General features: G+C 36.9%; 3 protein-coding genes and 1 pseudogene across 6 annotated transcripts; 2 read left to right on the forward strand and 2 right to left on the reverse strand.

Moving 5' to 3' along the window:
* The first annotated feature begins 131 nt into the window (after positions 1-131).
* LOC148295551 (uncharacterized) lies at positions 132-1,176 on the forward strand. Its single transcript, XM_088249881.1, has 2 exons — positions 132-747; positions 921-1,176. The coding sequence occupies exons 1-2, from the start codon at positions 265-267 to the stop codon at positions 1,023-1,025; spliced, it is 588 nt and encodes a 195-aa protein (XP_088106007.1). The 5' UTR covers positions 132-264; the 3' UTR covers positions 1,026-1,176.
* A 170-nt stretch (positions 1,177-1,346) lies between these two features.
* LOC110756229 (DEAD-box ATP-dependent RNA helicase 35) lies at positions 1,347-4,267 on the reverse strand. The gene is made up of 3 exons (XM_088249880.1): positions 3,910-4,267; positions 2,628-3,537; positions 1,347-2,454 (listed from the first exon to the last, which is right to left on the reverse strand). Exons 2-3 carry the CDS (start codon positions 3,524-3,526, stop codon positions 1,590-1,592), a joined length of 1,764 nt encoding a protein of 587 aa, XP_088106006.1. The 5' UTR covers positions 3,527-3,537; positions 3,910-4,267; the 3' UTR covers positions 1,347-1,589.
* A 3,982-nt stretch (positions 4,268-8,249) lies between these two features.
* On the forward strand, positions 8,250-9,154 carry LOC110756238 (triphosphate tunnel metalloenzyme 3 pseudogene; annotated as a pseudogene).
* Positions 9,155-9,414: 260 nt separating this feature from the next.
* On the reverse strand, positions 9,415-12,000 carry LOC110756228 (uncharacterized). 4 transcript variants are annotated; one of them, XM_088249794.1, is made up of 3 exons: positions 11,607-12,000; positions 10,180-10,238; positions 9,415-10,078 (listed from the first exon to the last, which is right to left on the reverse strand). In XM_088249794.1, the coding sequence occupies exons 1-3, from the start codon at positions 11,730-11,732 to the stop codon at positions 9,721-9,723; spliced, it is 543 nt and encodes a 180-aa protein (XP_088105920.1). In that variant the 5' UTR covers positions 11,733-12,000; the 3' UTR covers positions 9,415-9,720. The 4 variants fall into 4 exon arrangements, with proteins under 4 accessions (XP_088105920.1, XP_088105919.1, XP_088105921.1 ...); XM_088249793.1 differs by having other exon boundaries at positions 9,415-10,084; XM_088249795.1 differs by having other exon boundaries at positions 9,415-10,057; positions 10,162-10,238.
* Positions 12,001-13,699: the final 1,699 nt, after the last annotated feature.

Genomic DNA, 13,699 nt, shown 5'->3' on the forward strand with positions numbered 1-13,699 from the left:
TAGGCCATAACTCCATATTTATGTTTATGATAATGGCTTGTTGTAACTGTAGATTATTCTCTACAAACTTTATATATATTGTATAATGATCTTATAAATAATATAAGGGAAAATCAGTTTCTACAAAGAGCATTAAAGCTCTTCTTTAAATGGCCTCTCGGAATCCGCACGCATATAATTAAGTTCACGGCCAAATTGCTAAGTTCCAAGGAAAGGCCTTCGAATTCTGTGTGTGTATACACATAAATACGAATAAATATTGGAATGGAAACTGTCAAGCCTGAGTTCGAAATATGTTCATCAATCAAGAAGCTGTCGACATGGAAGTGTGCAAGCACTAGTGAGCAAAGAGTTAACAATGGTTCCATGCCGGAGCGCCAAAGGATCGAAAAGGAAAGAGAATCGTATCGGTACAATTTGGAGGCCAGGTCAAGTGGGAAAAAACCATTGCAGGATTCAAGGACTTGGGGTGCTGAAAAGGCAGTGAAGAAACCGCTGCTTCTTGGTTGTTCAACAAGTAAAGCTGTAGTGTGCAACAGTGAAGTTGAAGAACTAAATGAGCGGTTGAGGATTCTTGAAGAAGAAACTGAAACTATGAAGCAAGAGTTATTTGAGAGTGCACAAGAGAGAAAGAAGTTGATGAACGATATATATCAGCAGTTTCAGATGCTAGAAATTGACCCCAGATATCTGGTAGCAAGAGAATTCAAGTCTACTGATGAAAATACAAGTGTCAACTCTTCACAGGTAATTATGCTGTTTTTTTTTTTTGACAAACAGGTAATTAAGCTGTTCACTTTGGTAATTTAAACCCTAGTACTTTTGCTATATCCTGAAAGCATATGAATTATGGGTTTTAATTGTAAGTTTGTAACATAATTTTCTTGATTTTTGGCTGACTGGTTTTGATGGATGAACAGGATGAGAGAATGGGAACTAGTTTGTTAGATATCTTGCACCAAGATCCACATCCATCTCTTGTCACCAGAAATCTTAGAGCTAATGCTTTGGCACTGCTGATGTAATGCAGATACTATTTAGATAGATGAATCCATCTCCATCAAAATGTAATCTCAGATAGTATATGTAGCCAACCATGTTCTGTTCTTTTCTTTGCCCAGAATATCACTGTGATATCATATTACTTGATATTTACCATCCTTTATGGACATGACACTTCAGTTTATTACTTAATATTTACAGTCTGCCTGGGGCTTTGGATTTGTGAAGTTCAAGCTGTCTGCGCAGCAGCGCAGCTCTATATTAAACAGGGTTTTGTTGAAAAAGCAAAACTTGTTTCACATTAACTCCTATTTTAAAGATGAGGATCAAAGAAATGCAAAATATGTTCAAAGATACTCTTTTCCCATATTCAATGTAAAAACATGTATGTACACGTCTATCAGAATGTTTACAGCCACTTGAGATACTGCAGAAAATGGTCATCCAATTACACTAACAAATTCAACTTAGCCTCGTGTTTAAGGAAAAGCTAAAGTACATGCATTAATAAACAAAAAGAGTACAAAGATCAAATTTTTCACCTTTTCAACTTGTAAAGTGAACAGTCAGAGGTGTAAGTGAAACTATCAAATTTCCCCTCTGTAACCACCAGATCCAAAATAATCCCTTCTAGAGCTGGCAATTGCCATGCTTTTCTGATGCTCTAGTTTGGGGCAATCACGGATACGATGTCCAAGCCCACCACAATAAGCGCAACCCTTAACTCCGCTTGCATCAGTAATTGCATCCACATCTTCCATTGGATCATTAAGCTCAGCCAAAACAGGTGGAATCCTTTGTTTTGCCTCTTGCAAGAGATGCTTCAAATCAAGAAGTGTCGTCTCAGTTTGATTCTTGTTTATAAATGTCGTTGCTATTCCAGTCTTGCCACATCTTCCAGTTCGTCCAATCCTGTGAACATAGTTTTCAATTTCTGGTGGCATATCATAATTTATGACATGTTGAATATCAGGAAAATCCAAACCCTTGGAGGCAACATCAGTGGCAACTAAGACATCTTTCTTCCCTGCCTTGAAGGAAGAAATGGCATACTCCCTCTCTTCCTGATCCTTCCCTCCATGAATGGCCACTGCTTCCACTCCTTTTAACAGAAGATATTCATGAATGTCATCCACATCAGCTTTGTTTTCACAAAATATTAGAACAGGAGGTGGGGTCTTTTGTAGACATTCAAGAAGGTAAACAATCTTGGCCTCTTGCTTCACATACTCAACCTCCTGAATCACATCAAGATTTGCTGCTCCAGCTCTTCCCACATTCACAGTGACAGGTTTTACCAAAGCACTTTTAGCAAAGTTCTGAATTTTTGTGGGCATGGTGGCTGAAAATAAGAGAGTTTGTCGTTGAGCTTTAAAGTGGTCAAACACTTCTCTTATGTCATCCTCAAAGCCCAAATCTACCAATCTATCTGCCTCATCCAAAGTCAGATATCTGCAAAAGAAATCAGTGACGTTTAATATCATCATAATTGTAATTATACAGAACATCAATAAAGTTGCAGATAGAAGATTGTCAAGAAGGGGAGAAAAGAAATCCATCATATCAAACAAGCCCATCAATGGAAAGGACATGTGAATTAGAGTTTGTAAAATGACAGTCCTTACCTGCAATTGTTGAGATTCATTTTTTTCTTTGCAAGCATATCCTTCAACCTTCCAGGAGTAGCAACGACTATATGAACGCCTTTCTTCACAATCTCCAACTGTGACCGCATATCCACTCCACCAATACAGAGCAAAGGCCTTATCTCTGGATATCCAGCCTCTCTCAAAGGAATGAGAAATTCTTCCACCACTTCATAAGTCTGCCTTGCGAGCTCCCTTGATGGACAAATAATCAATCCAAAAGGCCCTTCTCCTGGAATAATTGGCATCATAATCTCCTCTTGCAATGCCACCATAATCAATGGCAACACAAAAACCAATGTCTTTCCTGAACCTGTAAATGCGATACCAATCATATCCCTCCCTGATAAAATCACTGGAAGACCTTGCACCTGAATGGGGGTCGGTTGAACAATCCCCTTGGTTTTCAACATCTTCAGAATCGGTTCAGGAAATCTCATATCCTTGAAATTCTTAATAGGTGGTGGAACATCTTCACCACTAACTATGATATGCCATTGCTTTCGGACCAAATCGCATTGCTTGCTTGGCATCCTTCTTATATGCAATGGGGATTTCCAACCTGTTGGTATAGGGTCCGTATAAGTGATTCCCTTTGCTAACTCACGAACTGACATAAGCGTTTTGCGATCCGATAAGTTCTCAATCATTTCTTTCTCTTGTTGCACCATCTGCTCGGCTGGAGTAATCTCAGGAGCTTCACGCTTCAACTGTGATGCTTTAACAAGTAGACTAGGTTTGGCTTCAGCAAGCTTTGATTTCTCCAAATCCTCTTCAAGCCCGGAAGACTTTCCCTTGCGCAGAAGAATCTTCTGAGCTTCCATAGCTCGCCGCTTCGCCACAGGTACATACTCAGAATAGTCATCTTCTTCTTCCATGGTTAAAGTTCCTATAGAACAACAAAATTCTACGGAATCATTGAATTGAACAAAAGCAAACCGAACTGCCAAAAGCAAAACAGTAAAACCAAAGAAAACCCAATTCCCTAATACCGAAATTATTATGACATACGTGCATAAATATACACAGGAGAAGTTAAAGTATTAAAATTTAACAAAGAAACATTTATCCAATCAGGACATATTTTGTGAGTAGATTATTGATTGGAGCTAATTTTAAGGGCAGAAGAACTCCAATTCACAAACTAATTAAAACAATACCAAATTAGACCCCTGAATTAAAGAGAATAAAAAAGTGACAAAGAAATTAGGGTTGCAGAAGAAGAAGAAGAAAGAAGAGAAGAAGGTGGCAGAAAACATACAGTTACAGTAGAAGAAGAACGCTAGAGGGCGTGATGGCTACAGCTTCTGCAAACCCAAATGGGTCTGATGTTCTTGGTTGAGTCTGTACACAAAGCGGTTTAGAGCGGTTCAGGCCGATTCTGGTGAGTCCGCGAAGGAGGAGACTGGGTTTGATTTGAATGCAAAATCGAAGCTTTAAAGATCGAAGTGAGGTAGGGCACCCAATTGTTATTATCTGACCCAAAAAAACATTTCCTATTCCAAAATAGAATTTTCGGCAAATTTCGGAAATTCCGGAAAGTTATTAATTTCGGAAAATTCGGATAACAATTTCGGAAATCTCGAACTTTAATAATCTCGAAATTCAGAAATGATTAATACTAGTTAATGGTTATGAACTTTAAGTCGTCAAAATTTGAAAGACTCCAGCTGGGCATTTAGAAAGCCCAAATAGAAAGATTTGTTCAGCCCAAAAACAAGATGAGGTTTGACTTTCGAGCGCTGACCACACAGGGATGAAGCTTTTATAGAGAAGAAAACAGATGAGGTTATCTAAGAAAGCGATGTGGGATCGCAACCACTAAATAAAAACGACGTGGGATGGCAACCACTCCCTTGTCTTGTCCACCAGAAAACTAATCATCTCAGTTTCTCCCTCTAAAGTTTCCCTTGCTTCTTCATTCTGATTTGATGAGAGTATTTATTACAGATCACAGTTCTTGTATGGGATAGCTGGGATAGCCATTACGCCAAAAACCATCTATCTAACTTGGGATACAAAGTTGCATATTTAGTCGACATCTAGTTTCAATTCAAATATATATGATCATACCAATTTAAAGAGGTTACATGCATTGTTGATCAGAGTAACTCTGAAAACATCAAAGTAAATTCCAAACTTTTATATCTCAATTTATCTAACAATGTTTCATTTCTTCACATATACAAGGTTTGGATATAACAAACATACATATGTATGTTTGTTATATTCAAATAAGCATATTTATAAATAATAAAAAATATAGTCTTAAAGTTATATATTACTACGTAACAAGCACAATTTTTTTTTTTTTTTTATAAATAAAACATCTATTCCAAAAAAAATAAAATAAACAAGCGCAGGTCTTTGAGTGTAATCTATAGTTTTTAAGTGACGTTCTGTTATCCTGGATCAGTGTGGCTCAGAGACAATGCCAATGTACGTTTTGCATCCACGCATTCATATTTGCATATTTGGAAGTTCATCAAAAGTGGCTGTCAATTTTGTAAGACTGATATATGGTTTCAGTCTTACATAATCTAGTGCCAGACATCAGTGAGTTTTTAACGATGAGTTTATGCTCTTTAGTTGGTGTTTATTTATGCGCGGCTTTGTGTTGATAAAAGGGTTCTTATGTGTTTTCAGTTGGGTATTTAGTTAAGTGGCTTTATTTGTTTCAATGAAAGAATATATTTGTGGAAAAAGCCTATTTTTGTAGCCTTTTTGGTCTCTAACCTAGTTTTAAGAGAGCAAAATAAGGAACTTCAGTCGTTTTGTTCTTTGCGACTTTGAAAAGAAAATGACAGGGGAATGTTTTTTGAGCGTTCATATTGAAAACTCATGTGGTTGTTCCTTGTTAGCCTCCATGAGTGATTAAATCATCATCTTTTCATATATGTGTGAGTTGATGAGCATTATGCATGTTGGTGATCAACAATCGTGCCTTGAGGTGTGAGTAGCCGAGACCAATGTTGTGCCATCTCTTGTTGACGAAGGAAGACAAGATCGCTGATTGGGTTGAGTAGCAAAGGTGAGTAGGCAAGTTTTCCATGTGAGTGTTAGTCTTGTGAGTTGAGACTTGTAAGACCTTTTTGTATTATTTCTCATAGTTATTTGGTTTCCGGCATAGTGCCCGCAATTGTTTTCCTTATCTTGAGGTTTTTTACTACGTCAACATATCATGTGTCCCTTGTGCTTTTGTTTGAGTTTAGTGCTGCTACATATTCTGGAATTCTACTTACAAGATTGTTATAGTATTTCAATCCTGTTGTAGTGTTTGAGTATTAAGAAACAAATCGATTGGCCATTCTAGGGAATTTCAATGCCTTCCAAAAAAAAAAAAACAGCATAGTTGTCAAAAATATATAGTCTTAAAGTTATATATTCTTATGTTTGGTATATATGCATATATGATTATTTGTATGCAGGTATTGAAATATAACGAATAAGAATTGAAACATATATAGGACTTACAAACTAAAAACAATGCAGTTAGAATTAGAATTTAGAAAATATTATTATATACTCGGAATATTTAGGAAAAAAAAATCAGAAAAATCAGATCGAAATGGGTTTGGAGAACTTCAAAAATTTTCTATCCGGAATTTCGGAAATTTCAGAATTTATGGATACATTCCAATTCCGATCCAAATTTTATTGGAAATTTCGGATTTCGGCATATTCGGATATCAGAGTCAATTTTTTTTGGAAATTTTCATACCGGAATCGGTCGGAATCGGATTTTCCAATCCAACTTACACCCTTAAGTGAGGGTTTTGTTTTGTTTCATTTTCTTACGGGTTTTACTTACCTGTTTGCCACTTGAAAAACCCGTCCCATCTCAACCGTTCGTTAAATCTTACAAGTGATAATGGTTCCCGCATCTATCCTTAACTCTCTCTTCAGCAAGAGAATATAGTATAGGAAAACTCAACATGATGGTCAATTGAAAACCAATGACTTTCATTCAAAATTTACAAGAAAAGTATTTACTTTCAAACATTTCATTGCTTTTGAACATCATAACATGTTCAGATTTATTCCATCAAAAGAAAATGTTAGGTATATAAAATCTCAATAATACTAGAGACACCAAATTTGTACACTAAATTTAAGTTCTAAACGATGTGCCATGTGCCATGTCATACATATTTAATTAGGAAAATGATAGGGAGACCATCTTTAGGAGGAACACTTATATGAAACGGGGATAACACTATTTTGCTATCTCTAGCCAATTTCGGTATGCCACGCGTGATCACTTTTCCATGTTTCAATATGTGATTGGCCGAGGATAACAGTGCTATCCCCGTTCCATACAAATTTTTCTGCATCTTTAGAGACCCACTTGTGTACAATCTCTCTAATAGAACAATCTCTCTAATAGAAGTGGAGTCTATTAGAGAGATTGTACACAAGTTGGTCTCCAAAATGCAGAAAAACTTATATAAAACTAGGATAACACTATTTTGCTATTCTTGACCAATTACAGACTGACACATGGAAAAGTGATCACACGTGGCATACCGTGATTCATCGGGATAACCAAATAGTGCTATCCTCGTTTCATATAAGTGTTTCTCCTAAAGATGGTATCCCTAACATGACCCATTTAATTACTACATATGTCAAGTTCTATTCACTTTCTCATCAAAACATATAACGTGCCTCGTGCCAACGGGGTCTAGCTTAGTGAAAAATGACCTTAATTTGCTGACCAGAGGTCTCAGGTTCAAATTCCTATAGAATTATAGTTGTGTGTGTGTGTGAGAAATCTTCATCCTCTATAATTTAAACTATCGCTTGTACTAAAAACAAACATATAACGTGCCTCTCACATTCAGGATTCGTTGAGATCGATTTTCCTTTACACTCATAGTGTGTTTACTAATCATGAATTAATATTCTCATCAGGAATTGAATTCCACCTATGATGCGTTTACTTCATATCAAGGAATTAAAAAGTAAGTGGGGTTCACACAAAATTAGGAATTGAATTCTTGATTTTGGAAGAATTCAATTCTTGGGTGGGAGATGATATTCTAATTCTTGGAGAACTAACCCATTATGAATTCATTTTCTTTACTCATTATATCCTCACACAATTTTTAAAATTCCAAATTTGCCAACTACTTTAACCCAACAACGAGAACATTTTACTACTCCAATTCCATATGATTTAGTAAGCAACTTCAATAGGAATCCGGAATCTAACTCCCTTCAATCCATATGGTTTAGTAAATAACTTCAATAAGAATTCGGAATCTAATTCTCCTCAATCCAACTCCTTCTCAATTCAATTCCTCATAATCCAATTACGGATTAATAAACATGCCATCATACTATCTAGTACTAAGTGGGAATACAAGAACCGTAATTTTATTCTATTTTACCTTTACCATATAATAAATTAGTAATGCCATTTTCAATTTCTTCAAACGTTTGGTTTTCTATTTTCATTTTTTATAAACAAGCGAAATTCGGAAGGAGAATACAGAATCTCGGGATAGTGTAACTACTCTTAACAACATAAGCTACAAAGCTTTGTTATTCTATAGGCAAAAGAAATAAACAAGAAAGAGATAAATAAATTAGTATTTTGAAATAAAAATAATAAAAATCTCTCCTCATCTTCCCACCATAAGCTCCATATCAGATATCAACGAAGCACACACGACATTGTTCACTCGTCAGGCCTTTAGCAACCAAAACAATGGAGGTGGAAGTGAAGCTCCGCCTCTCAGACGCCTCCGCACACCAAAAGCTCACCGACCTCCTCTCCCCCTTCCACGTCCAAACCTTAATCCAAGAGAACATCTTCTTCGACGCTTCCAACGCCGAGCTCTCCTCCAACCGCGCCATCCTCCCCCTCCGCTTCTGCGACGGTGTTTCGTCCCGCGTCCTCTCCCTCAAGGCCAAACCCGTCATCTCCGACGGCGTCAGCCGCGTCCAAGAGCTCGAAGAGCCTTTCGACCCGGTCCTCGGCCGCGCCTGCGTGGCGGAGCCGTGGCGGCTCTCGGTCGTCGACTCCTCCGCGCTCTTAAAGCGCGTGAGGGAGGAATACGGGGTCCGAGAGGAAGGGCTAGGGTTTGTGTGCTTGGGTGGGTTTAGGAATGTGAGGGGTGTGTATGAGTGGAAGGGGTTGAAGATAGAGGTGGACGAGAGTAACTATGATTTCGGGACGTGTTATGAGGTGGAGTGTGAGAGCTCGAACCCTGAGAGGGATAAGAAGATTTTGGAGAAGTTGTTGGAGGAGAATGGGATTAGGTTTCGGTATTCGGAGGTTTCAAAGTTTGCAATTTTCCAGTCCGGGAAGTTGCCGGAGTGAGGCTTTGGAAGTTTGATGATACTTGGAATGTAAATTGTGTGATAAATGAAAACTGTGTAATTGAGCTTGGGATGAAGACAATGGAGAAGGCAGATTCTCTTCATTCTTCTTGTGTGGTTTCTGCGGAGATTATTTATTGTCTATCATCCTCCATGAAAATAGTAGAGATTATTTATTATGGCTTGCTTGTTCTGTTTTTTCCTTTGGCATGATTCCAAGTTTAAGTTTCCTCGCTGAAATGGGATGACAGTCTGCAGGGACGATCTGATTTTGAAAGACTATCTATGATAAGAATAGATTAGAAAAGAAAATAGATACAGCAACTTCCCAGACCGAAAAATTGCAAATTTTGAACCTCCGAATAGCAAAACCTAGTCCGTTATTCTTCTACAGCTAGTTGCGACCAAAACAAGGAAAAAAGAACAAGAAACTACATACTTGCATAAGGTAAGATACGTTGCACTTTGAATAGGGTACAAAGTTTAGCAGCGGAGACAAACTGGCAGGCCACTCATTAACATACATGATCATGAGCCAGTATATATGGATAACATAACCTCCAGACAACTACAATCGCCACAGGACACATTATAATTAATAAATAAAAAGAAGAGACACTTTCCACCACCATAAAAGCAATTGATCGCTCTTATCTTAACAAATATAACATAATAATCAATAAAAAATTTCCAACCTGCCCCAAGTTACTAAAGAAGCAGCCTTAAACATGGTGAACCATTAACTTCACTTCTTTCTTGTTGACGGTAGCTGGTAATGATCCTCTTCATCATCATCATCCTCTTCATCATCATCATCATCATCATCATCATCATCCTCATCATCCTCATCGTCTTCATCGTCGTCGTCATCGCTTTCTCCATTGCCATTAGCCTGAACCTCAACCTCGTCATCCGAATCCTCTTCATCATCATCGCTCTCTTCTTCTGAATCATTACCATCATCCTCATCATCATCATCACTGTCCTCATCATCATCATCATCATCATCATCCTCTGTTTCACCTGCATCGTTGTTTTCAGCATCAGGCTCTTTCACTTTATTAAGTTCGGACATTGGAAACCTGAAATGCAGTCTCACTGCCCTATCACTTTCCATCCCCCATACTGTGAACATATAGAAAACAATAAAAGAAGGAAATCTAAAAATTCAAACTTTTAAAAATACCCAAAATGTCGTTCCCACCTCTGATATGTTCTCACTGAGTTTTGAAATATGTCATGATCGTCAAGCAAAGACCCAATCTGTTGAAGAACAAACATAAAGCCAACATGAGACATATATCAAAAAACATAACATGCGTAGAGAAGCGTAAAAATCGCAAAAACAAGCAAGCTGAATATTCAAAATCATGCAGAGGGGCAAACAGAAATCTCCACTGAAAGCAACAGAAAAGTTCCACATCAGCTAGTGAAGAGAACTCAAAAGAAAGAAGATGGACTGTTAGGAGATATACTTATGTCTATCTACGTAATCCCAGAATGGTAATACTTAGAAACATAAGCATTTTTCAATGCTAAAAGAAAATAGAAAAAACGAAGAGAAAATGAACTACAAATAGAGAGAGTAATTTTTCTTTCAGGAAGTAACATCAGAAATGCTCATACAATACATGTTTAGATAGCAGGATCATCTGATTACTAGTTTTCTTACTATAACTAAGATAAAGCTAAACCAATCACCACTAGAGCATGTAACAAATTACTTCCATAAAAATGAAGCCAAACATACTTGCTCATCAAAATTAATTTGCTTCAGCAGAAATGAAGCACCTATGATACGTTTCGAAGAGAAATTAATGCTTCAATTATGGAAAAGAAGAAAGTTCAATTTGAAAGCTTTACATTTTATCATCCTTTTCCTTTTTGCTGTTGAGAAACTATAAGAAAGAAAAAAGGAACATTTACTTCACCAGTAGCCCGTATTATCATACATATTCTCAATCTTAATAATTTCTATGTTTGACAAATTTTCAAGGAAGCCACTTCAATCCAACACTTACATTTGATAAGTCTTATATTCATTTCCACTAAGGATATAAATTAAAAGGGCTTACTGTATTTGGTTATTGAAATTTGAAAATGTTAGGCCCCTAACCTCGGTAGAGCTATTATGCTCTGTTAGACAGGGATTTCAACCTTCTATTATCCTAAGGCTCCATTTGGACATAAGTAGATTGTTAGAATCTAAAACAAACATTTTAACCTTACAATGTTATCTAGATCCCCAAATGGGTCCTAAAAGTCTCTATAAATTGTCGATTTCATTTGATTACCGAAATCCTAATGTAAACCTAAGCATTAAGATAGTCCAAACTGTTTCCTCCTGCCCAGAAAACTATTACAGCAGGATGCCCCAATAAGTAAAAGTAACCAAAATTACACAACTTTAAGTCCAAACAACTATAACAAAACCTATTCACAAACACTTGTGTATGGGCAACAATTAATGAACAAAAGCATTCTTCAAACTATTGTGAACAAAAAACTACCCAGAAAAAGGAATTCTTCATAATTCAATTGCATCAATCATCAATGTATGAGCTTCAAGGTAAAGATAATTCACAGAGCCAAAATTAGAGAAAGATGATTTGGCATTGAGTAACGTAGTACCTGCAGAAGTAGTAAAAGAAGAGACTTGTGAGCAAGAAGAGCAGTCTCCACCATCAAAGATTCAACCAAACAGCGCATAATGCCCTTCAAATCATCAGCACTGTGGCAGAAACACTGGATCTCCATTGCACTAAAACTGTATATATAAATGTGTAGGAAATAATACAGATAATAAGGTATAGGGATCAAAGACAGAGAGGAGCGGTGGAGGCCGTTTTGGGGAGGTGCGTCGAGCTTCTGGAGTATAGAGGGATATGTTTGGCTAAAAGAAGGATCAGGATTTTGACTTCCTTTTGTCTCTCCCCTTGGTCTTCGACGGGTAAGACACAATATTGGTTTATCAATGACTAGACAGCAGTCTGATTTTCCTAAATGGGGAAATGAAATAGTGCAGTCTAGCCGAGCCACCAAATGATACCTAATGACTTTTGTCCTATTTTTTTCCTAGATTTAGAAATATAATCACTGAGCAGCCTTGGGCAACGCTTGGACCCCTTTAATTAGCAACGCTCAACGCACTCGAGTGACTAAAATTATAAAAATGACATAGAATTCTAAAATAACGGAATTTTGATTTCCATCATTTCAATTTATGGCAATTGAAGATTTCAGTGTTTGGATTTATGTATGTCGAATTTTGTAAATGACACTATGGAAATTGTGCAATGACGTATATTTTGATGGAAATTAAACTCGGAAATTTGATGCCCAAATTTCCACGATTTTTTCCGCGCGTGATTTAATAAATTCCGTGCTTAAGTTGCCAAACAAGGGAATGATCAATTTCTCCTCTTAAATTCCCGACTTTTACTTAAATTTCGAGTTATTTTCCCTCATCCAAAAGAGTGTATTATTTATTTATTTATTTTTTGTGTGGATAACATGTGCAAAACCTGGCTAGTTTTCAAAATTTCTCAGACATATTTTCCCACCTTCTCATTATTTTCATCCGAAGGGTACTCTTGCCATGCCTTCCTCCATAGACGCATGAGGGGTGTTTCTCTGGGCAAGGGCGTCTTCTATGGCTGCGGATTCTACTATTGAAGCGGAGGCAATGGCGGCATTGGTGGGAGCCAACTCGCAGTCGAAAAAGGCTGGCCACATGTTTGTTCTGAGTCAGATTCTAAAGAAGTAGCGAATAGCATCAATTGAAACATCAAAAGGGGTAGATGGCATCTATACCCTATCCTCTCCAAGATTAAAGATTGCCACAGATCCTTCGCATCCTGTGTGTGACCTTGGACGAGAAGATCAGGAAATCAAACGGCGGATGTATTCAATTAAGATTTTAAAACAGTTAAATGGAGTTATAAAGTTTATAGAGTTCAATGTAGTTCAATTGATTTCTATCAACTCCACATAGAGTTTGATTGAATTCCTAGATTGATTTTGATGGTGTTTGTTAGAGTTTTATTGTAGATTTTAAAAGAGTTGATTAGAGTTCTAAAATATTTTTATTTTTATTTTTATTTTTTAATATTTTTTTTTGGCTGTTTATCGTTTTTTCTAGATTTTCGAAAGAAAAAAGTACCTTTACAAAAACATTTTGTAAAGAACTTCCAAATCAATAAATCCAAAGAAAATTAAAAAAAGGGCATCTAATTTGTTCAAATGTGCAGTAATTTCATGACAAAAAAAAAATGATAAGTAAACTATAATTCTAAATGCATAAAAACAAATAAGTATCTGTTACATTGCTCATCTTTGACTCCCGTCATTCATAGCATCTCTCCACATATCTGAAGATATCCCAATCCTCCATTGGTTAGCATTCTCACGTTGTTGTTCTTGGGTTTGAAAAACTTGGTCATAATTATTTCCCTCAGTTTTTGGTGATGACGACGACGCTGAATGCTTGTTGTTTTCTTCAATAGGGAATTCATCAGAACGACACTCCTTGCGGAGAAAATTGTGCAACCCTGCACAAGCTAAGACCAACTCTGCTTGTGTCTCATATGGAAATGGAGGGGCAGACTTAAAAATTGTGAATCGTGATTTAAATATACCGAATATTCTCTCTATTACGTTTCTTAAGGAAGCATGTCTAAGATTGAACAACTCAGCTGCATTTTCAGGATCACGACCTTGACCGG

This window comes from Prunus avium, chromosome 3, assembly GCF_965620075.1.
Source record: "Prunus avium chromosome 3, drPruAviu1.hap1.1, whole genome shotgun sequence".
Taxonomy (NCBI): Eukaryota; Viridiplantae; Streptophyta; class Magnoliopsida; order Rosales; family Rosaceae; genus Prunus; species Prunus avium.